The sequence below is a fragment of the Dama dama genome, chromosome 11 (assembly GCF_033118175.1).
Source record: "Dama dama isolate Ldn47 chromosome 11, ASM3311817v1, whole genome shotgun sequence".
NCBI lineage: Eukaryota > Metazoa > Chordata > Mammalia > Artiodactyla > Cervidae > Dama > Dama dama.
The window spans coordinates 4,559,592-4,584,957 of NC_083691.1; the positions used below are offsets into that span (position 1 = coordinate 4,559,592).

A 25,366-nucleotide genomic window follows, 5' to 3' on the forward strand; every position below is an offset into this window, starting at 1 on the left:
GAATAACAATTAGTATTTTCCAGTAGTGTTTTTTTTTTTAAGCCTACAATAATCTAGCATTTTTATTTATTTTTTTAATTGGCAGAATTGCTTTATATTATGTTAGTTTATGCCATACATTGACATGATCCAGTAGTTCTTATGATTATCCAGCAGAAGTCATCTCATTTGGTAGTCTGATCAGAATTGCTAAATAAAAGATTTCATAGTTTCCAGTTCTTGTTCTCTCATTAAATTGACTATTATAACATCTCTTTTTAAACACTTTTTATCCTAGAAATCATCTGTGTAACAAGTATCTTTTGAAGTATGGCAAGTAGATCTTTTATTTAAGGCAGTATTAGAGGTAACAAAATATTAGCATAGCAGTTGACTTTAATAGAATTTGATCTATTGAATAAAGGAGATTTAATACCTCTTTTCCTATCTGTAAAATATTTCCTGGCAGAAAGAGATGTTAACTTTGGTTTTCAACAAATTCTATATTGAACTTAAAATAGTTCTGTCCTATTCATTGATTCAGTCTTAGTCATGTGTATAATTGGCAGTGATTGATACTTGAAATATGATGATCTCAAAACTTAAGGCATCTTCGATTTTATGAGATTAAATTGTGTGTAGTCATTTTGGAAATTGCATTTTAACAAAGTTCATAGCATTTTCCCTTTTATTCAGTCTAAAGTTCTCTTCTTGCGAGCAGTTGTATGTGAATTGTCTCAGACTTCAGTGTCTGGGGCACTGGATTATGTTTTGCTTCATCTTACTGCCATGTTGTTATTCTGCCAGCTAAACCAGAGAAGACTTTAGAACAGTGTTAATGTAATCAGTTCAAGCAAACTATATGTGGTCTTACAGGTATTTGCATGCTGCTGACCATTCTTGAGGAGCAAGCCATGGATTCACTGTTGTTGGGCTCAGATAAACAGAATGATTTTATGCAGTCAATACTTCACACCATGGAGAGGCAATCAAATGGTAATAAACTTGCTAAATTTTGTGATGGTGGTGCACTTTAAAATTACTAGAGTCACTGTAAGATTTGGATGTATGATAGAGAGGAAAGAATGAACACTTTATGGTTTTTGTCACAGATTCAGAATGTTAAATTGGAAAGGACCTTTAGAGTTTTCAGCACCTTATTTTCATAAGAAACTGAAGCCCAGAGATGTTAACTTAACTTTCTCAAGTTGTAATACCCAATTAGTAGTAGAAGGAAGACTAGACTAGGACCTAAAGGAGGTGAATTACTAATAATGTGATAGTAAATCTATGCAGAAAGCTTCTGCTGTCCCACCATCTCACTTTTGCTTGGTTTTTCATTTCACTTCGGTTTTCTATGGTTACACTGTCTAACACAGTGACTGCCAGCCAAATGTGATTATTTAAATTTATACTAATTAAACTTAAAAACTCAGGTTTTCAGTCCGTTTAGCTATAACTTCAAGAGCTCAGTGGCCACGTGTGCCTGGCTGCTACTATATCAAACTGTGCAGACAGTGAGCCATTTCCATCATCACAGAAAGTTCCCTTGGACAATGCTACTCAGATAGCCTAATAAATAGGGTCTAAAATTGTATTTGTTAGTGGAGGCCAGCTTGGTTTTATCATGGTTTTATCAGGCTTATCAGTGAGAGTCTGTACTAGTGTTTAATCTTAACCTTCTTTATGAAGGAATGAATCAGCAAAGACTAAGCATGCTAAATCCTGTGAAAATACAATTTTTTACCCACTTTCACTTCTCTTTAGGCAACTTCGATATAGATACAAATTATTTTGTGGAGAATTTTTAAAGAAATATGTTACTATTTCTTTGATCACATGTATTTTCTTGTGAGATTATTTCTGATCAAGGTTATTACTAAATTCACTTACCAGAATTTACTAAGTAGTTTGTTCATTTCTTTCCCAGTGCTTTGCACGTGCGTTTCTGTTCTCTCTGTTAATCCAGCTCCCCTAACGTGCTTCAGAATGAGTCACCTCTTTAGGAAACCTTCTGTAATTGTCTTTACCTTACTGATGATTTCATATTTGAGAGCTTGCTAGACAAAAGATAGCTGCAGTGTAGGATAAAAAAAGTATATGAGAAGTTCTGCACAAATGACTATGATTTTTTTTTTTTTAAAGTAGAGTCTAAGAACCCTGAAGAAAATAAAGCAGAAAGTTCTTGGGCTGTCCGAGATTGTGTGAGTGAGACCACTTACTCCATAGAGTACTGTGGAAGGTCACATGACTGGGAGTGTTTGCTGCAGGGGGAGATATTTGAGCTGAACTGTAAGGAAGGATAGGAAGTTTTTTTTTTTTTTTGATTGGTGGTACTAATAGTGAAGCTGTTCTAGTTCTTACATGGGAAAAGCCAGGGATCCTTTTTTTTTGCTATAGATAGTGTATCTTTAGTATGGAAAAATAAATCTGAGAAGAGCACAGTAAGATCGTCTAAGTGCTTGACTGAGAAATTTACATTTCCTTAGGAAACAGTGAGGAGCAGTTTAAGGCCTGTGAGTGGGTCAGTGTTTTGCCACTGCACATAGCGAAGAGGGAAGCGACTGGGTGCCAGAGTATGGGAGTAGTGGGTATTCCTGACAGTTGGATGGAGTGGAAATAACAAGGCCACATTGAGACAGGCGTGGATGAAAAGAGTGTATTTCTGCTTGTCCAGTGCCTCAGGGATTCAATCTCATACACCAGCCAGATGAGACAATTCAGGATTTCTTGTATCATGGACTTTGTTTAGATCTGGAGATACCAAGTTTTTCTTACTTCTCTCTTCCTCACTTCTGCTATTTATTGAAGGATGAGAATATAAAGGTCTGGAAGAAGCAGAGTAGGAAAGACTCTTAAAGGTGTGGCAAACAGGGTGAGAAAGTTGAGTTTTATCTATCTAGACTATCTCAGTTTGTTCCACATGAAAAAATTTCTTAACCAAGGTGTATTGCTTTTAAAAAAATGCAAACACTACTTAAATGTTTGCCAGCTTTCTAAAACCTGTAGTTGGCAGTGCTTAAATTACTTCCTGCTTTGCTTTCAGTTTTGTTGCTACCCAGGTAAAGGGTGCTTAATTCTCAATATATTTTAGTACTTTTTTAAATTGCTTTTTAATTTGGCAATTACTCCATTGTGTTTCAGATGATAGTGTGGATCCTTTCTGGCCAGCATTACACTGTTTCATGGTGATTCTGGATCGCCTTGGATCTAAGGTCTGGGGTCAACTTATTGATCCTATTGAAGCATTTCAAACCATTATTAACAACGTGAGCTACAATAGAGAGATCCAGAATATACGGAACAGCTCTATGAGGTTTGTTCAGTTCCTGTGTCAGGATATGAAACAGTCTGCATAAGGAAGTCTATTAATTGACAGGATTTTTTCCCCCCTTTAGTTCAGTAATTTCTATTTATTCTTAATATTTTTAAGGACCAAGTTAGAGCCGGAGTCATATTTGGATGATATGGTGACTTGCAGCCAGATTGTATACAATTACAATCCTGAAAAGACCAAAAAGGTATAAAGCATTTTTAGAGTTCAGATGATACTGTATTGCCTTTATATAGTGTAGACAGTGCAGTGATCAGTTACAGTGCTGATTTTATGGTATATAGCTATTCTGAATCAACTGTTGCATAAAATTTTTCTGATTGAACAGTGGTGCCTGGGAAAAAATGGACACACTTTGAAATTTTTAGGAATGGTTAGGAAGGGTGGAATGTTTATGGCATGGGGGAGATAAATCACATGACTGGAAATCAGAACGAGCTGATGGAAAGAATTTCAGAGTGCATGGAGGTTTTGTAAATTTAACCTTTTCATGAAACTTTAGCCTCAAAATTGAACTGTTTTCAATTTCTTGGGGGTCCATATATGTGTACCAAAACAGGACAATTGAGCAATATGTTTTCTTGTTTCCAACTTGTGTGTCAAGCAACCATGAATGGTGCTTGTTTATCTGAATGTCTGTATCTCTTTCATTTTAGGATTCAGGGTGGAGATCAGCCATTTGCCCCGATTATTGTCCTAACATGTATGAAGAAATGGAAACATTAGCTAACGTGCTCCAGTCAGATATTGGTCAGGACATGCGTGTTCATAACAGCACATTTCTGTGGTTCATCCCTTTCGTGCAATCCCTCATGGACCTGAAGGATCTGGGTGTGGCTTACATAGTGGAGGTTATTCACCATCTATACTCTGAAGTCAAAGATGTTCTCAACCAGACAGACGCTGTGTGCGACAAAGTCACTGAGTTTTTCCTTCTGATTTTGGTGTCCGTGATTGAACTGCATAGAAATAAAAAATGTCTACATTTGCTGTGGGTTAGTTCCCAGCAGTGGGTGGAGGCCGTGGTGAAGTGTGCCAAGCTCCCAACCACAGCATTTGCACGGAGTTCTGAGAAGTCATCTGGAAACTGCTCCAAAGGCACAGCAATGATATCATCCCTGTCCCTGCATTCGATGCCCTCCAACTCTGTGCAGCTGGCTTGTGTGCAGCTGATTAGAAGTCTCCTGAAAGAAGGCTATCAGCTTGGGCAACAGACACTCTGTAAGCGGTTCTGGGATAAGCTCAACTTATTCCTGCGAGGAAATTTATCTTTAGGTTGGCAGTTGACTAGTCAGGAAACCCATGAGCTACAAACTTGTTTAAAGCAAATTATTAGGAACATAAAGTTCAAAGTACCTCAGTGTAGCACTTTTGTGGATCTGAATCCTGCATGTAAGACGCCTCCTGCATCTTATAAAGAAGAAAGTGAACAAATAGGGAAGAAGTCTGAAAAAGATGGGCACTGTCTGGAAAATTCCAGCCCAACATTTTCTAAAGAACCAATGAAGGCTGATACTTATCAAGTGCAAGAGAGTATTTTGAGCAAAGCAAATAATACCATAGAAGAGAATAAAGAGCCATATTATATAAAAGATTTGAAACTAGAAGACCACCTCTCAGCTAAGTCATGTTTGAAGCTGAGTAGTAAAAACCTTGCCTGTGAAAGAGTTCAAAATCAAGTTAAAATAAGTACAGGGAAATATAAATCTGTAAAAGAGAATTCCTCGTATACCCCACAGAATGGTACTTTAAGAAATGGTCCAGAAAAAGTATTTGACAGAGGAATAATAATATCAAGGCGCTTGTTGACTGTTTCTAGCACAGACTCTCTGGAAAAAGTGTCTGCCTCTAATGAGGACTTCTCTTTAAAGGATGGTGGTCTTGGCAAAAGCTCAAAAGCAAAATCTAAGACACATAAAGATGGAGTATGTGCGAAGTTGTCACATGTAATAAAAAAGCAACACAGGAGAAGTATCAGTTTAGAGGAAAACCTGACTGTATCTAGCATTGAGAGTTTCTATTCAAAGAAAGATACAGGAGGTCAGAAAGGAAGTGGAAACATATCCAATCCTCCTTTAGTCCCAAATGGTATTCTGGATGATAAAAATGGAGAACAAAAATCTCAAAGCTGTTTACTGCTGAGAAAGAAAGAAGTAAAGAAAGAAAAGTTAGATATTTTCTCTACCCCTGAAAATAGCTGTCAAATACAGGAATCTCATGTTGATACCAAAGATTTGGTGTCACTCACAGAAATGACCGACACTTGCATGACGAAAGCATCTCCCTTTAAAGAGCCTGTGACTGGTCATGAATTGAGAGATAGGAAAATTAGTAGGAGCACTGATCCGTTTTCTTCTAATTTAAGAGAACAGGACCTTAGCAGCAGCCCACAGCCTAACACCTTAACAGATTCTCAGGTAGACAGAGACCTCCACAGATTATCTTTAATAGCTCAAGCCAGTGTTACTAAGTTCCCATCAGATTCAACTCAAAAAAGTTCATCCCAGATACAAAGGAAAGTAAAAGATGAGAAAAGATGTTTCACAGCAAACCAAAATATCAGGGAAACCTGCCATGCACAGGTTATTATTATTTCAGATTCTGATGACGATGATGATGAGGAAAGAATTCTGGGTTTGAAGAAACACATGAAAGAGATCAAAGCATGCATTGAGAAAGAATGTCCAGAGCAACATACTTCAATAGCTAACACAAATGTTGAACAGAAGGTAATAAAGGAAGAAAATCCAATGTCCCTTTTGCAGTTTGAGGAATCTGATTCTCAGTTTTTTGAGTTTGAGACTCCATGTGAAGTGTTTTCAGTTTGGCAAGATGAGAAACCAGACAAGAATTCAGCTCAAGAGAATGAAAACAATCCATGCTTGACTCATGTGGGTGATACTGCAAATGATTGGGGTTATGAGACAGATTATGTATCTGAAGAGGTCATTAAAAAAGTAGCAGAGAACTTTGAAGAGCGCACAAAAGCACATAGTAGTAGTACTTCTGTTGAGAACTTTTGTGAAATTGAAGTAAAAAAACCCAAGAGAAGACGATATGAAAAACCTATAGCTGAAGATCCTCTAAGGCCTTCTTCATCTTCTGTCAAAAATGAGGACCAGTCTGATACTAACAAGGGAAATCTGAGTGAAAATGATTTTAAAGGTGTAGACACAAGGTCTACAGTTCCCAGTTCAAGTGTTCAGAGAAACGCTGCGGTTTCCCCAAAGAAGTCTCCTCCAAAGCCTCGCACGTATTCCAAACCTGTCAGGAAAGTTCCAGTGGCTAAAACTTCTAAGAAATCCCATTCAGATACCAAGAAAGGGCAGAGTAAAAGCTCCCATTACATAAGCTGTAGAACAACTCCTGCTATTGTGCCGCCAAAGAAATTTCGCCAGTGTCCTGAACCAACTTCAACAGTTGAGAAACTTGGCCTGAAAAAGGCTCCTCGTAGGGCGTTTGAATTGTCCCAGCGATCTTTAGAGTGTATAGTTCAGCTGCGTGACCATGGCAAAACTGTTGGAGTAGTGGATACCCGGAAAAAGACAAAGTTAATTTCTCCTCAGACTCTCTCTGTCAGAAATAATAAGAAACTGCTGACGAGTCAAGACCTTCAGATGCAAAGACAGATGAGATCCAAATCACAGCAAAACAGACAAGAACGTTTCGATTGTCAAAGTACAGATATGACACGAGCAGGGCCACATGCCGCACAGAGTTCTGTGCCAGAATCAAATAAGTCAGATTATAGTCATAATGGAGGAGCCGAAGTGACTGCTAACAATAAGGGAAAACAGTTAATAACTTGTCAGTCTTTTGAAACAGAACCCTTGAAAGCAAACCAGTGTAATCCTGTCATGGTAAATGGAAGAATAGCAACAAATGAAGTCATTGTTCCTACCTCAGAGGACCCATTAGGCAGAGGTGACCTGACAGTTCATCGTTTAGAAGTGGCGACTTTGAGAGAGGGAGAGCCTGAATTCAGCAGTGACATAGAGGAAGATAATATATTCTTAACACAGCGTGACCCTGAAGACATGGATTTATGTTCACAAATCGAGAGAGAGAATGATAAACTCATTGAAGTCATTCCTGGAAAAGATACAATCCAGGGAGAGGAAGAGTGTGTTAGTCGGCCTCAGTTGGAATCTTTGAGTAGCACAAAATGTAAATACAAAGATTGTGTTGAAGCTCTGAAAAACCCGGGTGAGTACTGCTCAAAACACTCAAAAACTAAAGCCACAGATGAAGATGTATTTCGTAAACCTGGCTTGCCTCTGTCTGTATCAAAACGTTCGAGACCTTCCACGACCAAGGTTTTTAGTTCAAGCAGTACTTCACGGATTGCTGGTCTCTCCAAGTCTTTGGAAAGTACTGCAGCCCTCCCATCATCTCTGAAAAATAAGTCAAGTGGGGCACAGTCTGTTCTGAAAGGACCACAGCCACCCCTCCTGGTGTCTCTGAAGCCAGTGGCTGAAGTGAAAGGTCTGTGCAATGTTTTCCCTGCTCAGACTCCAGATAACTCCAACAGGCAAGTTTCAAGCGTTCCATTTGGGGAAAGCAGATCTTTTTTGACTTCGTCTCCAGTAAACATTCTCACGTCGCCACAGTCCATCTGTGATACTTTCGTAAAAGAGGTCTTGAAATGGAGATATGAGATGTTTGTGAACTTTGATCAGTGTGGGCCCCCGTTGAGTCTGTGTCAGTCCATCACAAGACGGGTGCCTATCAGGTTTCAAGACTGTGGAGATTATTTTAGTGTGTTTTTCCCTTTGGTGGTACTGAATACTTTTGAAACGGTAAGTATATGTTTTAATCATATACATCCAGATTTTGAAATTGCCTTTCTTTACCATGCTAAGAGAACAGCTAAAATAACTTACTGCATTTTGATTTAGGTGTAACTTGTCAATGTCATGTTGAACAGACATTGTGCCAGGCACTGTTCTAAATGTTGGTCATACAGAGGAAATAGCAGTACTTTCCTATCTCTGCTCTTCTGGAACTTACAGACACAGTCCAGGAATGGCAAAGGAGGAAATGTTTTTCAGTGCAAAGGAAAGGGAAGACTTCTCAGAGGAGATAGTTTCCCATCTGCATTTAATTATGTTTAAAAAAATTGTTTTAATTGGAGGATAATTTACACTATTGTGTTAGTTTCTGCCATACATCAGCATGAATCTGCCATAAGTGTACATCTGTCCCCTCCCTCTTGAGCCACCCACCCCACCCTCCCCCTCCGGGTGTCCCAGAGCACTGGGCTGAGCCCCCTGAGCCATACAGCAGGTTCCCCCTGGCTGTTGTACATGTGGCTATGTATGTATTTCAGCTCAATTTGTCCATCCCTCTCTTTCCCCCATTGTGTCCACAACTCTCTTTATGTTTGTGTCTCCATTACTGCCCTGCAAATAGGTTTCATCAGTACCATTTTTCTAGATTCCATATGTATGCATTAATATTCAGGATTTGTTTTTCTGACTGACTTCACTCTGTATTCCAGGCTCATCCACTTGATTAGAACTGACTCAGATGCATTCCTTTTTATGGCTGAGTAATATTCCATTGTATATGTACCATAACTTCTTTATTCATTCACCTGTCAACAGACATCTAGATTGCCTACATGTCCTAGCTATTGTAAATAGTGCTGCAATGAACCATGGGGTACATAGGTCTTTTTCAGTTATGGTTTCCTCAGGGTATATGCCCAGTAGTGGGATTGTTGGGTCATGTGGTAGTTTTATTCCTAGTTCTTTAAGGAATCTCCGTACTGTTTTCCGTAGTGGCTATATCAATTTACATTCCCACCAACAGTGCAAGAGGATTCCCTTTTCTCTACACCCTCTCCAGCATTTATTATTTGTAGATTTTTTGATAATGGCCATTCTGACCAGTGTGAGGTGATACCTCATTGTAGGTTTGGTTTTCATTTTTCTAATAACAAGCAATGTTGAGCATATTTTCATATGTTTATTAGCCACCTGTATGTCTTCTTTGGAGAAATGTCTGTTTAGGTCTTTTCTCCCTCTGTTTGATTGGGTTGTTTTTGTGCTGTTGAGCTGCATTAGTTGCTTGTGTATTTTGGAGATTAATCCTTTGTCAGTTGTTTCATTTGCAGTTATTTTCTCCTAGTCTGAGGGTTTGCTTTTTCATTTTGTTTAGTTTCCTTTGCTATGCAAAACTTTTAAGTTTAACCTAGGTCCCACTTATTTTTGTTTTTATTTTCATTACTCTTGGAGGTGGGTCAAAGAGTATCTTGCTGTGATGTATGTCAAAGAGTGTTCCTCTGAGAGTTTTATAATTTCCTCCAAGAGTTTTATATACATAGGTATACCTGTGGCTGATTCATGTTGACTTTTACCCCCTCTTCTTAATCGCTTCTGCTTCTGTTAGGTCCTTGCTGTTTCTGTCCTTTACTTGGGCCCATGTTTGCATGAAATGTTCCCTTGGCATCTCCAATTTTCTTGACAAGATCCCTAGTCTTTCCCATTCTGTTGTTTTGTTTTGCACTGTTCATTTAAGAAGGCCTTCTTATCTCTCCTTGCAATTCTCTGGAACTCTGAATTCAGTTGAGTACAGTTTTCACTTTCTCACTTGCCTTTTGCTTCTCTTCTTTTTTCAGCTACTTCTAAAGCTTTCTCAGACAACCACCTTGTGTTTTTGCATTTCTTTTTCTTAGGGATGGTTTTGGTCATTGCCTCCTGTACAGTGTTATGAATCTTTGTCCATAGTTTTTCAGGCATTCAGTCTACCAGATCTAATCCCATGAGTCTATTCATCATCACCACTGTGTAATCATAAGGGATTTGATTTAGGTCATACCTAAATGGCCTAGTGGTTTCCTGCTTTCTTCAATTTAAGCTTGAATTTTGCAATAAGAAGCTCATGATCTGACCCATAGTCAGCTTCAGGTCTTATTTTTACTGACTGTATAGAGCTTCTCTATCCTTGGCTACAAAGAACATAATCAGTCTGATTTCATAATGTCCATCTCGTGAAATGTCTACATCCGTGTGTAGAGTTGTCTCTTGTGTTGTTGGAAAAGGGTGTTTGCTGTGACCAGTATGTTCTCTTGACAAAACTGTGTGTTATCCTTGTCCTGCTTCATTTTATACTCCAAGGCCAAACTTGCCTGTTATTGTGGCTACCTCTGGACTTCCTACTTTTGCATTCCAATCCCCTGTAATGAAAAGGACGTCTCTCTTGTTACTTCTAGAAGGTGTTGAAGGTCTTCATAGGACTGGTCAGCTTCTTTGATGTCAGTGATTGGGTCGTAGACTTGAATTACTGTGATGTTGAATGGTTTGCCTTGGAGATGAACTGAGATCATTTTGTCATTTTTGAGATTGCACCCAAGTATTGCATTTCAGACTCTTGTTGACGGTGAGGGCTATTCCATTTCTTCTTAGGGATTCTTGCCCACAGTAGTAGATAAAGTGGTCATCTGAATTAAATTCTCCCATTCCCATGCATTTTAGTTCATTGATTCCTAAGATATTGATGTTCACTCTTGCCATCTCATGCTTGACCATGTCCAGTTTACCTTGATTCATGGACCTAACATTCCAGGTTCCTATGCATTATTGCTCTTTACAGCATCAGACTTGACTTTCACCACTAGACACGTCCACAGCTGAGCATTGTCTCCACTTTGACCTAGCCTCTTCTTTCTTTCTGGAGCTGTTGGTAATTGCCCTTTGCTCTTCCCCAGTAGTGCATTGGACACCTTCCAACCTGGGAAGCTCATCGTCATTTATCATATTTTTTTGTCTTTTCATACGGAAATCAGTCTTGGGTGTTCATTGGAAGGACTGATGCTGAAGCTGAAACTCCAATACTTTGGCCACCTGATGTGAAGAGCTGACTCATTTGAAAAGACCCTGATGTTGGGAAGGATTGAGGGCAGGAGGAGAAGGGCACGGCAGAGGATGAGACAGTTGGATGGCATCACCAACTCAGTGGACATGAGTTTGGGTAAATTTCGGGAGTTGGTGATGGACCAGGGAGGCCTGGTGTGCTGCGGTGCATGGTGTCACAAAGAGTCGGACACGACTGAGTGCCTAAACTGAACTGAACTGTCCATGGGGTTCTCCAAGCAAGAATGCTGGAGTATGTTGCCATTTCCTTCTCCAGTGGACCACCGTTTGTCAGAACTCTTGACTCAGATCTGTCTCTCTTGGGTGATCCTGCACAGCATGTTAATGGCTTCATTTAGTTACATAAGCTCCTTTATCACAAGGCTGTGATCTACAAAGAGGCCAATAATGTTGTCTGCCAGAGGTTCACATAAAAAGAGCTATTAATAGAAATGTTTACGATGAAAGGATTTGTTCAGTCGCTCAGTCATGTCCAACTCTTTGCAACCCCATGCCAGGCTTCCCTGTCCTTCACTATCTCCCAGAAGTTGCTCAGATTCATGTCCATTGAATCAGTGATGCCATCCAACCATCTCATCCTCTATCACCCCCTTCTCCTCTTGCCCTCAGTCTTTCCTAGCATCAGTGTCTTTTCCAGTGAGTCAGCTCTTCACATCAGGTGGCCAGAGTATTGGAGCTTTAGCTTCAGCATGTTAACTGTACATGCTACTATTTTCTATTTGTTACCCTTGTTGTCTATTCCTGTTTTTATTGTCCCTGCTCTTGTGGTTTTAATTGAGCATTTTATATAATTTTATTTTCTCTCTATCCTTAGAATATCAAAAAATTTTTTTTAGTGATTGCCTTAGAGATTATAGTGTATATTTACAACTAAGTCTGTGTTCAGATAACACTTCATGGATAGTGTGTCTACCTTACAATAACAAAACAGTCCTGATTTTTCCTTGTCATTCAATGTATCATTGCTGTCATTTGTTTCACATACACATAGGCCTACATTACACACACACACACACACACACACACGTAGTTGTATATGTGTTGAATCCATAGTTGAATATGTTGTTGCTATTATTTTGAATAAGCTATCATTATCTGTTACATGAATTAAAAATAAGAAACAAAGGTTTTAATTTTGCCTTCATGTATTCATACTCTGATGGTCTTCCTTTGTTTATGTAGCTTTGAGTTCTGACCTATATAATTTTCCTTCTCCTTGAATATCTTTTAACTTTTCTTGCACGATAGGTGCAGTGGTGACAAATGCCCTCAAATTTTGTGTGAGAAGATCTTTATTTCTCTTTCACTTTTAAAGGATAATTTGCAGGATTCAGAATTCTAGGCTGGTAGGTTTTTTTCTCTCAGTCATCTTAAATGTTTCACTCGCTTGCATTTTTCTGAAGAGAAGTTGAATGTCGTTCTTAATATTCTCTGCTATAGATAGGGTGTTACTTTCCTCACTGGCTTCTTTCAAGATTTTTTTCTATCTTTAATATTTCACATTCCTAAAGTGTGAATATGGTACGATACGATTCCTAAAGGTATAGTTTCTGGCATTTATTCTGCTTGGTCTCTGAGCTTCCTGGATCTGTGATTTGGGGTCTGATATTAATTTTGGAAACCTGAGTCATCATAGTCTCAGGTGCTGCTTCTTCCCGCCCCCCCCTCCCCCCCCCCCATATCCCCATTATGTGTATGCTGCACCGTTTGGCATCATGGCACAGTTCTTGGATATTCTGGGGTGTGGCTTTTTTCCTCATTTTCTTTTTGTTTTTCAGCTTTGTAGTTTCTGTTGTTGCATCCTAAATCTCAGAGATTCTTTCCTCAGCAGTGTCCATTGTTCTAATGAGCCCAGCAGAGGCATTCTTCATTTCTGTTAGTGTTTTTAATCTCTAGCCTTTCCTTTGGGATCTTTTTCAGAATTGACATCTCATTCATTACTTGATCCACCTATTAGTTTATGGGCTACTTTTTCCTTTAAAGTTAGTATATAAATTAATAGTTTTTTATTTTTGAAAAATTGTTGGTCTGACAGTTCCAATACTCCTGCTATATCTGACTAGTTTTGATGCTTGTTCAGTCTCTTCAAACTGTGTGTTTTTGCGTTTGAGAATGCAGTTATTTTTTGTTGTAAGGTGGATTTGATCTATTAAATAAAAAGAACAGCAGTAAATAGACCTTTAGTAAATAGTACTGAGGTATGGGGGACGGGAGAGCCTGCCATAGTCCTATGATAAGCTGTCAGTCTTTTTTTATTTTTTGGCTGTGCTGAGTCTTCGTTGTTGCTCGGGCTTTTCTCTAGTTGTGGCACGTGGGGGCTGCTCTCTAGTTGTGGTGCAAGGGCTTCTCATTGCAGTGGCTTCTCTTATTGCAGAGCACAAGTTCTAGGGTGTGTTGGAATTCCTGAGCGCTAGAGCACAGGTTCAGTAGTTGTGGCTCAAGCACTTGGTTGCTCCCTGTCATATGGGGTCTTCCTGGATCAGGGATCTAACCCATGTCTCCTGCATTGGCAGCTGGATTTTTTTACCTGTAAGCCACCAGGGAAGCCCAGGTGTCAGTCTTTTAGTGAACCTTTGCCTCTGGCTTTCACACTCATTCATCTTGGTTTCTCCCTTCCTCCTCAGGTGAGACAGGATGACTAGAATGGGCTGGAGTAGGTTTTCTTCCCCCAAGTAGGTTAGGCTCTGTTAAAAGCCTACCAAGTTTAAGTTCACTTCAGTTGCTTGGTTGTCTCTGACTCTATGACCCCCATGGACTGTAGCACACCAGGCTCCCCTGGCCATCATTAACTCCTGGAGCTTGCTCAAACTGATGTCCATTGGGTTGGTGATGCCATCCAGCCATCTCACCCGTTGTCATCCAGCAAGTTTGGCTCTCGTAAAATAATTTTTGTATAGATCAAAGCCGTGTTAAGAAGGTCAGAATGGAGGTGGGAGGGAGGCTGAAGAAGGAGGGGATATATATTTAATAGATGATTGAGGTGGTTGTACAGCAGAAATCACCACAACATTGTAAAGCAATTATCCTCCAGTGAAAGTTTTTTTACAAGGTCAGAATACTGTGATGTATTTTTAAATGGTTCTTCAATTCCCATCCCTCAACACTGCTATATCCACTCCCCCTCCCCCACCGAAGGACACAGGGAATTTTCTCCTAGATTTGCTGTGGGGGCCTGTGAGAGCTTCTAGTTGTGAAACTCAGCAGAGTGTGGTATATCCCTTATGACTGGGTCGCCCTAGAGTTTTTAAGCATTCAGAGTTGTTTATACTGAGCCTCCAACAGTTTGTCAAATCCAGTTCAGGTTTCTTCCTGGCATGGAGGTTTCTACTTAAAAGAGTTTCTGCTCTGGTAAGTCTTGATTGTCTGTATCCACCTTTTTGTCTCTTTATACTTGTTAGGATGGACTGGTGATTTTTAAGTTCCATACATACCAAGCTGGAGACCAGAAGTCCCAAGTTAATTTTTACTGTTTCTGTCACCTGGGATTTCTAGGTTCTGGATTTTATTGTTGCTTACTTTGGAAAATTTTTCAGATGTTTTTGCCTTCTTAATTTGCTTTTTTTGCTTTGCTAAGGTGGCACAGGAATGGATCAACTCTCCAAACAAAGAGAAATTCCATCAGTTGCATTTACGAAAATTTCCTGGTGATTATAAAAAATACTGGGAGTTTGTGGGTAAGTTCTTTCTCAAGTAACTTGGGCTGTGTCATGTAATAATTGGAGAGATTTCTTTTGAGGGAACAGGATAATTGTTTGAATTTTCTGGGATATAGGTTTCCTAAGTTGAATCTTATGTAGAATATGTTTAAAGTCTTACTTAATGAGGATAATTAGTAGTGCATATATTACTGCTAGACTTGCTTCTCATCTGTGTGAAGTGTGGGGAGGAGGTGAGGGGGTAGGGTTATCTTGCCTATTGTGTGCCGTTTTTCATTTACTTACCTCAGCAAATATTTATTGCCTGTGTACTGCCTGATAGTGTGTGATTCTAGATGCCAGATATGTAGCTTGGATGAAAACATAAAATTCTGCCTTTATGAAGCTTACATTTGACTTATTGTCACTTAATCTGTTGTAAATGTCTTTTCAGTATTTGTAATTATTCCGTTGTTAACACGTTCCATAGTTCTGTTTAACCAATTTCTAGTTAGATATGTATATTGTTTATGGTTTTTCACTATTAAACTGAATAAATCCTTTTGCCTGGATCACAGTGTATGCATATTGACTTTTGATTCATATTGCCTCTGTCTACCAAAAAGAATTCCATTGTTACGTCTAACATAAGAACATAAGACTGTATCTCTCCTCATTTGCTAATTTAAACTTTTCCCCAGTTTTACGTGGGAACTGTATCTCATTTGAGGTTACACATTTTGTCCCCAAATCTTTAGTGGTCTTTTATTATTCTTAGGGGTAGAAAGGGGGTACATAATTGTCTCTGCATACCATTTGTCATTTTTCTGTTGAGTTTGTTTTCTTCTTATTCGTATGCATTTGTTATAACTTTTATTATTTCATTATTGCGTTTAGTTTCACATTTGGTTTTTGAGGCAGTTTTTATCCTCTTATGTTCATAAACTTTACTGTTCAAATTTTGGTTTTAGAAATTAAATAGTTTCATATTTTCTTGTAGTAGTTTTATATTTCTTTTTAATGTTTAAGTAACTGATTTATCTGCCATTTATCTTGATTATATGATAGAATCACATAGTCTTTTCTCTTGGTTCTGACTTCTTTCATTTAACATGTGTGTAATTCATCAATTTTGTGTGTATCTTCAGTATTTGTTTTCATTGCTGTGGTATTTCAGTGTATAACTACATCACAGTTTTACCATTGATGGAGATTGTTATTTTATTTTTCGGTCAAGCCATGCGGCTTGTCCTAACCACTGGACCACCATGGAGCTTCTATTAATGGGCATTTTTTCCATCAGTTTTGGTCTGTGTATCAGGAGTCCACAAGCCCAACCCCAGGTTCAGAGATCACTAGGATGACTCACAGGAATTATATTCATGCTCATGGCTGTGACTTCTTTTTTTTGTATGTGTGTGTGTAATAAAGTTTTATTAAAGTATAAAGGAGATAGAGAAAGCTTCTGACATAGGCATCAGAAGGGGGCAAAAGAGTACCCCCTTTGCTAGTGTTAGCAATGGAGTTATATACTCTCCAATGAATCCAAAGAATGTCTGGAGGTTGTAAAGACCTCACCAGACCCACTCCCATAATTTACATTTTAAGATAACAGAGTTGGCCAGAAGGTTTAATCCAAAGATTGTCCTCAGGCAGGATACGTCCTTGTAAAGACCAGACTGTTTTAAGATAACAGAATTAGCCAGAGGGTTTAATCCAAAGACTGTCCTCAGGCAGGATACATTATTGTTATATAATCCTAAGGAATGTAGAGGAAAAAAAGTAAAAAAGTTTGTCCTTCCTTCCTCCTTGAATATCCCAGACTTCTCTCTCCTTGGGGACCCCTAGACTTCTTATCAACCTGCCTAGGAAATGACTCTCTCATTCCCCCCTTTTCTTTTAGGAGAATTATGTTGCCTAGGGAAAAGGGGCGTCGTTCTCATTCCATAACTGCTTCCGAGCTGACAAGGGGCGTTGTCCCTAAATTGGTGAGGCAGCATATTCTCCTAATCCTCATAGTGAGGATGTCTGATCCAGGGCCTCCAAGTAATAGTTGGAGGAGGCTGTGGCACTCATAGGAGCTCGCACACCTATTTGTAAACTAAAAGCTTTTAGACGGTTAGAAAACCCCATTATACAGTTACAGATGTAAGGCAAAATAGTCATTAAACCAAGTTAAAATCAAAATGAAAAGTCACATTATGTCCATAGTTACATCAGTCCATCTTAAGGTTGTTAGATGTCATTAGTTTAAGAAGAGGCATCACATGTGATTGTTGAAAGTATTTGCAGACTTGGAGAAAGTCCTTCCCTTGAAGTGGAGATGTCCACCGTGGGACGCCTTCCACTGATGAAGAGGGGAGTGCTCCGCAGACCCAGCAGTTAGACCGATTGTGGAATGCAGCATAGGAGTGAGCCCAGGACAGGAAGGCATTGTCTTGAGGATCAAACGGCAGACTCAGGATTTCTGGAGTCAGCAGAAGTAGGCTCACATAGATTATCAGGCCCATCTTGTCCTGAAGGATCCCGGATGAGCCCCCAAGATGAAAGGTTGTTACCGAACGATGAGACGCGGGATTCTTGGCCTCCGGCGGAGATGAATTCAATCCGGGGCCAGAGACGAGGCTGGATCGCTCAGAGCTTTTGTGTAATAAAGTTTTATTAAAGTATAAAGGAGATAGAGAAAGCTTCTGACATAGGCATCAGAAGGGGGCAAAAGAGTACCCCCATGGCTGTGACTTCTTATTGTGAAAGGATACAAAACAAAATTAGCAAAGGGGACTAAGCACGTGGGTGAAGTCTAAAGCAGACCAGGAGCAACCTTCAAGAGTTCTTTCCCAGTGGAGTCACACAAATAGGCACTTAATTGTCCCACTAGTGAGGTGTGACAATACATGGGACATACTACCTACCAGGGAAACTGAGGAACTCAGTGCCTGCAACACCCTCTGCCTATTCCAGATTCATAACTTTCCAGAAGCAAAGTGGATATTTGACATAAACCACAGAGAAAGAATTTGGCAAACAGGTTAGATGCAGTGCACCATTGTCGTCAGTGAATGAGAACTGTCTGGAAATCCAAGTTCTCAGATGCCAATGGGGGGGCAACTTGTAAGCTTTCTAAGGACAGAAGCCTCAGGCCTACTATGTTAATAACTCTTTTACGCATAGCATTTTATGAATAATGCCACTGTGGTCATTCATGTGTCTGTAGTGTCATGTGAAGGCATTTTTGTAGTCTTGTCTCCTGAAATGAATTGTATGAGTTCAGCTGAAGTAGATAATCCCAAGCCAGTTTATAGAGAAATTATGCACCCCCACCAGTGTATGGGAGTCACATTGTTCCATGTTTATACCAGCACATTTGTATCGATTGTGCTGTTAATTTAACCTGTTACGGTGTGCGTACGGATGGCCATTTGTGGTTTTATTTTGCTATCAATGAGCTTGAGCACCCTTTTCATATATTTAGTAGATGCGTAAGTAACCTCTTTGGGGAAACCAAAAGACTTGTTCATTTTCTATTGTCTTTTTCTTACTGATTTGTATCGAGTTCTTTGTATAATTTGGATATAAACCATTCTCCCACTTTGGCTTGCATTATGACACTCGTAGAGATGTCTTTAAAATTCTTGTTTAGAATTTATTTTTAACGTAACAAATGCATTTGTGTATTTTTTTATGGAATGCTCTATGACTCTTGAAGAAACCTTTCCCTGCTTGCAGGTCATAAATATATTAACATCTAGATCTGGTGCCAGCAAACAACAACTTGCACATCTGCCCATATCCTGTTTTTATATTGCCCTAGAAGTAAGGTTTTTATATATTTTTTAAAGGTTTTGAAAAAAAGATGGTGATGATGAATATGCAGCAGACTCCATTATGTGGCCTGCAAAGAAAAATCTGGCTTTTTACAGAAAGTTTACCAATCTCTTTTCTAGAGGCTTCACTGTTTTGTCAACCTGGAATTGATTTTGTGCATAAGTAAGATGTAGGGGCCATGTTTCATTTTTTTTCTCTAATGGAGATGTAATTATCCCACTACTGTTAATTGAAAAGACCATCCTTTCTTCATGGTCTGTAGTGCCATATTTGCCATAAATCTAGTGGCTATTTAATGCAGTGATGTTTTCTGGGCGCCTTTCTCTATTGGATCATTTGCCTACCTCAGTGCCCATGTCACGTTGTTTGATTAGTTAAGCTTTAGAATAAGTTTTAGTAAACAAGTCCTCTTAGCTTGTTTTGCCTTATGAGTACATTGGCTATTCTTGTCCCTTTGCATTCCTGTGTAAGTTTTAGAGGAAAAAAATGTTGAAGTTTGTTGAGAATTGGCAGAGTTGGTACTAAATTTTTTAATTAGAGCTTGCTGTTTTCCCAGCCCCATTTATTTTACTGCTGTCCTTTCCCCTTGTTTGAAATGCCACTAGTAGGCTCAAAATGCTTCTGTGTACTTGGATTTGTTTCCAGATTTTCTCTGGGGATTTTGAAAGTAGGACACAAAAATGAGAATTTTTTGATTAAAAACTAAGGTAAGTTTCAAGGAAAGGAAATTTATTAGCTCCTTTTGAATATTATGACTTCATCTATTTTGGTGTTGTAGCAGTTTTTAAGAAAAACTTTGTAATACTTTGTGATCAATATTTGAAAATGCCCACTGGCTTAGACCATCATTTTTGAAGTGTATACAAAGTCGACCAGCGTTCTCTACTTGCTTGAACTCATAGTACAAGGGTTTAATATTCCTTTAGTTAATCTTATGTAAATTTATTCTGTTAGAATAAATGCCGACTTCTCACTGTTTTACAGTTTATCTTGAGGAATGTGAGCTAGCTAAACAGCTTCATCCAAAGGAAAATGATTTGGTGTTTTTGGTTCCTGAAAGACCCAATGAGGAGAAGAAAGATTTAGAGTGGAGTCATCTGGAGGATGCCTGTGAATATTATTGTGGCTATGTTCATAAATTCCGCCGTACTTCAGTCAGTGAGTACCTAGTGAGACTCTGTAGAGAAGTCTGTCAAAAACTTGTCTTCTCATTTCCTTCTAGATTAGGCTTTACCAGCCATGTATTTGCTGTACATTTAGCTGGTGTACATTTATCAGACTTGTGTTTGTGAGGTTGATGATTTACCTTTCTGAGACCTCTTTTAGATTTTCTAGACTCGGGTGGAAAAGGCCCAGTATTTCTTGCTTTAGACTTCAGATTTGAAAGCTTTCTTTTGTAATGTCTTCTTCTCCTTCTAGTAAATTCTTCATCTGTCAGTGTTTGTTATAAAACAGACAGTTTGCAAGCCATCTGTTTGTTAAATCACATTCCAGCTTTGATTTTCTGGCTAATTATTAATGAGCAGACCAAAGATGTAACTAACTGTAAGGCACCTTGAGGGCTTTACTGTTTCTATCACTCTTCTCCATTGTGTTGTAGGGGCTTCTCTCCCTAAGGGAGCAGAACAGAAATAATGTTAGCTTGAATTTAAGGAGTACCAACTATGCCACACGGTGTGCTCTGTCCTCCTGTGCACATTTACTGTCTGTTCCCAGAGCCCTGCAAAGCAGAATTAGTTGTTCCCTGCTTACTGGGAAATCAGAGGTCGGGATGTGGAATAACTTACCCAAGGTCACCCTTAGTATTAAATGGTAGGTTCAGAATTGAAACCTAATTTTATTTGACTGCTTAGTCCACATTCTTTATATATGCCAAGCTGCCCTTTAGACAGTGCTGCTTTTTTTAGTCTCTGTTATGTGAAGAGAATATGATTTCATTATTCGTTCACCTTTTTGGGGTTACATCTTATAGACAGCAACAAAGTTGTTGGAGTTCAGCAATGTGTTGATTTGTAACTGGTGTGCTGTGTTTACTCCTGTGAGCACAGCTCAGCTGTTTGTGTAGCATGTGTGAAGAGGAGCTGTGGGGATACATAACTCTGTGCTTTTGACTCCCACAGGTGGCTACATTTGCCAGAGTTCTGTTTCAAAGGTGGCCTCCTTCCCTGAGCTCTTCATGTGTCTAATACTCTGCCATCTCCATTTGGAGATTGTTAGATATTTAAAATCTACTCCAAAACACCTGACTAACTGTCACTTCCATTTTCCCGTCACAGGATGCAGGGCCTCCGTTCTCCCCGTCGCTCAGCCCCAGACCTCAGCGTCAGGCTTGAGTCTTTCTCACCCTCACAGGCGCCTTCCAGTTCATCAGGAAGCCCTGTTACTGGCCATCCTTTGCAGTGTATCCTCCATCCTGGCCCCTCCTCTCTCACTGCATCCTGGCCTACAGGACCTTTCACTTTGACCTGGATTCACCTGGATTAAGTGGTCTTTTTGCTTTTCCCATTGTAGTTTATTCTTGATTCACCATAAGTGATTCTTTTAATGTGGGCGTTAGAGCAGGTCCCTTCCCTACACAGAGCTGTCCTGTAGCCCTTGACCTGACTCACAGTCAGGTTCAGAGAGCCCTGTGAGGAGTAGCCACCAGTACTTTCTCAGGCTTCGAGCTCTCTTCCTTCCAGCACACCAGCCTTCTCTCTGTTCCTCAATAATCCAGGCACCTTGCTGCCTTTGTGGTTGCTGATTCTCTGCCTGTAACGTAGTTTTCCAGTTATCAGCATGGCTTCATTGTATTAAGTCTCTGCCCAAATGTCATCTTATCAGGAAGGACTTCCCTGACTCTCTTGTCTGCATAACACTCCCTTACATCCCTCATCAATTCCTCATCCCCCTCCTCTGCATTCTTCATACTACTTACCATCACCTGGCATGTTTGTTTGATTACCTGCCACCTCCTCCTAAAAAATAAGCCTCCCAAGGACTGGAATGTTGCCTGGTTTGTAGGAGCCATTCAGTAGATAAATAGTAATTTACCTTCACTGAGTAAATTATTTGAATGATGTGTAGAAAACATGTTACAAAACTCTTTGTTCTGAATAACCTTTTTAACTGGACACCTTGCATTCACTGGTAACCGAAATTGCTTTTTCTCTGTCTTGGTAACAGTGCGTAATGGGAAGACTGAGTGTTCAGTTTCCATCCAGACTCAAGATAATTTACCAGTCAATTTAAATGAACTCGTGAAATGCTTTGTAATCAGCTCTCTGGTGACTACACAAAGGAAGTTGAAAGCCATGTCTTTGCTGAGTGGTCGGAACCAACTGGCCAGAGCCATTCTGAATCCAAACCCCATGGACTTCTGTACAAAAGATTTACTAACTACAACATCTGAGAGAATTGTGAGTGATAACCATTTGATACAGGGAAAGTCAGAACATTTCATGTCACAACGTTAAAGCATCATGTTCCTTTTGTCCACAGCAAAGACTTATTAGTCACAATGTATGCCCAGTGACATTTTTAGTGCCTGGTTTTCTTTAATGTTGTCAAGTATGTCTTTGTGTTAGTCAGCTTACCTTAGGAAGAAGGTAGAGTGCAATAAGAAATTTAAAATATGCTTGAAGAACAACATTAAAATGTTAGGGTGAACATCCTACTTTTATTAACTTTTTAGGTGGTTAAAATGCAGGAGTAAGTAGGAATAGGTTAAATGGAATGAATTTTGCATTTGAATGACCAGTGGAGCTTTGGTATTGTTGCCAGTATGAAGATGAAGTTGTTGTATTGTGTGAACGCGTATTTCTCATTATAAAATTGTGTATAAGTTCCAGGAAGTTAACACAGAGGCAGGTGAAGAGAAAGAAATGTTATTTGAACCCCTTCCTCGTGTTCGGGCTTCCATGTGTGTTTTCTCAGTCAATTCTCACCTTCTGAGGGATCCTAAATTCATATAAAAATGGGTGGACGCTGAAGTCCAGAGAGGTGAGTTTGGAGACACAGCTTGAGAGTGAAACTGAGGGGTAGACTCGGAGCTGAACCAGGATCCATCCTCTTTCCCCTCTGTCACTTGTGTTAGGGGAGAAAGTCTTGGAATGGTTTTACTGTCTAGGGAGAGAATCGACTAAAATGGGAAGAATCAGAGAATAAATAAGAAGAGTACAGAACAGTTTGTGATCTTTATGAGAATCACAGATAAAAATATTGTTTTGTTTATAGATGGACTGAAGCCTGTAGACACTTGCAAGTGACTCTTTGCAGTAGTGAACACGCTTCTTCGATTAAAGGTCATTTTGGAGTCTTGCCTGATCATAAAGCTTCTGTCTGATGAAGCACAGGAGCAGTTCACACAGATTTTTCCACTGTCTTGCTTTCCTGGGCCGCCTCAGGAAGAAAAGGTCCTTCTCACTAAAATGTCTTTCATATAGGTTGCCTACTTAAAAGATTTCAATGAAGACCAGAAGAAAGCGATAGAAACTGCATATGCCATGGTGAAACACTCCTCATCAGTTGCCAAGATCTGTCTGATTCATGGACCGCCTGGAACAGGAAAATCAAAAACCATTGTTGGCATCCTGTACCGCCTCCTGACAGAGGTGAAGTGTTTGTGAGGGCAGCAGTGTTCTTAATTGAATATATCATTTCATGTCACTAGGTTTAACTAATGTGTGAACAAGTACTAAACTGCCTTTTTTCCCCTTCACTTTTGTGTATCTTTTGATACTGTGTGGAACCATATCAGATAAAGGGGTAGCAGAGATAGAGAAGGTTATAAGAAATAAAAAGGCAGAAAACACTATCTTGTGTGCAGTTACTCCTAAGGGCTAGTATGGTAGTCTTCTGGCTTTGTTAGTGGTCACAGCCGATACCAGGAGACCATCCTGGATATTTCTATCCCTGGGCTGCATTTTGGTTGGATTGAATATTGAATAAAATAAGTGGATAATAAGGTAAGGCTCAGAAAAGTTAATGATAAAATTTTATGCCAGAGTAATTTTTTTTTAAACTTTTTATTTTGTATTGGGGTGGAGCTGTTCCACAGTAATTTTTTAGTTATCAGTGTAAGATGCAGGTACTTTTTATTTTTATTATAGGAACTTTTGAATATATGTGAAAGTAGGAAAGAACTATAACATTGTGTAATAGAACTCATCAGGATTTTTTGTTTGATGCAAATTGCAGAACCAAAGGAGGGGGCATTCAGATGAAAACTCCAATGCCAAAATCAAGCAAAACCGTGTCCTTGTATGTGCACCTTCCAATGCAGCTGTTGATGAACTTATGAAAAAAATTATCCTTGAATTCAAAGAAAAGTGTAAAGACAAGAAGAATCCTATGGGTATGATACTTATGTGGGCTTTTAATTTGTTTTCAGTGTTTAGTGTGGGGAGCTTTGAATGACAAAAAGTAAGCCAGTTCTGGCTTATGCGCATCTCCCGAATTTCATTCATGCGGCCTTCCAGGCCTTCCAGGACAGTGCTTCTCTCACAGTGTGGCTTGTGGCCGGTCAGTGAATTGTGAGGTCAATTTAGGGAGGTCAGAACCAGCATACTTAAATAAGATAGAACAGAACAGAAGGAAACAGAAAAGATCAGAGCATAGGTAGTGAGGGGGGTAAGTAGTGTTTTGTGAAACCTATTTTATTGGTGAAATGAGAGAGTACTGCTTTCAGTACAGTGTGAAGTGTACCTCATAAAAGCACTGGTCTAGCATGTATACACCTAGAAGTGAAAATGCTGGGTTGAAGGATTTGTGCATCTTCTAGATAGTGCCAGATTCTTCTAGAAAGTGGTTGTGTCAGATCCTACACTGAGAACAGTTCCCAAACAGTGGGCAGGGGTGCTATTTTCACTTTGCTTTTCCTGAGAAAGGGTAATAAGCACTTTTTCAGGTGTCTGTTGACAACATAACAAGGCTGGATGAAGGTGGGACAAATGCCGGGTCTAGGTTGGATTTTTAACTTTTTTTGCTAGAAAATGACATTTCTGTCAGCAAAGAGAGCTTTTTTCCTTCTTTTTCAATACTTTTTTTTTTTTCCCCATTGCATGTGATATATATGTTTGTGGGATTTGGTATATACCCTTTATTGGGTTAAAGAAATTCCTTTTTCATTAGCTTTTTTATGAATGGGTGCTGAATTTTATACAGACATTTATTTGCAATGTTTTGTGTAAGAGATTATCTGTTCCTTGAAAGTTAATCTGTTTTTAGTATTGTTTTGGTGTTTGTTGTTCTCTTTTTTTCTTTTTGGTCTGTTTTTTGACAGATGGATAAGTTTCTGCTGAATGTCTTTAATTGTTGATTTATTCAAGTTTTCTGCATTTGAGTGAGTTTTGCTAATTTTTAAATCCTTGCGTTTTGTTGTATGTGAATTAAAAAACCCAACACCTCAGCACCTGGACAGTGACCGGCTCTCACCCTTCTCCCTCCAGGGAAGCCACAGCATCTCAGGGACTTTCATATCTGGTTTTCACCTTTCTCTGTTTTTCGCCCCTAGGAATTTCTTTTACATCCTTCTGAGCTCACCCTGCAATTTAAGGGATGTCTGTTTTAATTTCTGGAGCATTTTGAGGTGCTTAGAGTGGGTATAAATCTCATCACCTTTCTGGCAGATATACAACTTAGCAGTTTTGAAACTTTGGCCAGAGAAGATGGCTTCATATTTAGAAGAAGGAGCTGAACTAGGAATACAGATACATGTAGACAACTGTATAATTGTT

General features: G+C 39.3%; 1 protein-coding gene across 2 annotated transcripts in view; it reads left to right on the plus strand.

Annotated features, from left to right (window-relative positions):
* The window catches only part of SETX (senataxin), an 81,375-nt gene that overhangs the window by 33,385 nt on the left and 22,624 nt on the right, over nt 1-25,366 (plus strand). For both annotated transcript variants that reach the window (XM_061154341.1, XM_061154342.1), the window contains 9 exons: nt 856-975; nt 3,124-3,295; nt 3,413-3,500; nt 3,970-8,112; nt 14,765-14,864; nt 19,635-19,808; nt 21,816-22,048; nt 23,075-23,242; nt 23,829-23,985. In XM_061154341.1, coding sequence (XP_061010324.1) covers nt 856-975; nt 3,124-3,295; nt 3,413-3,500; nt 3,970-8,112; nt 14,765-14,864; nt 19,635-19,808; nt 21,816-22,048; nt 23,075-23,242; nt 23,829-23,985 — 5,355 coding nt within the window. The remainder of the gene's footprint in view (nt 1-855; nt 976-3,123; nt 3,296-3,412; nt 3,501-3,969; nt 8,113-14,764; nt 14,865-19,634; nt 19,809-21,815; nt 22,049-23,074; nt 23,243-23,828; nt 23,986-25,366) is intronic.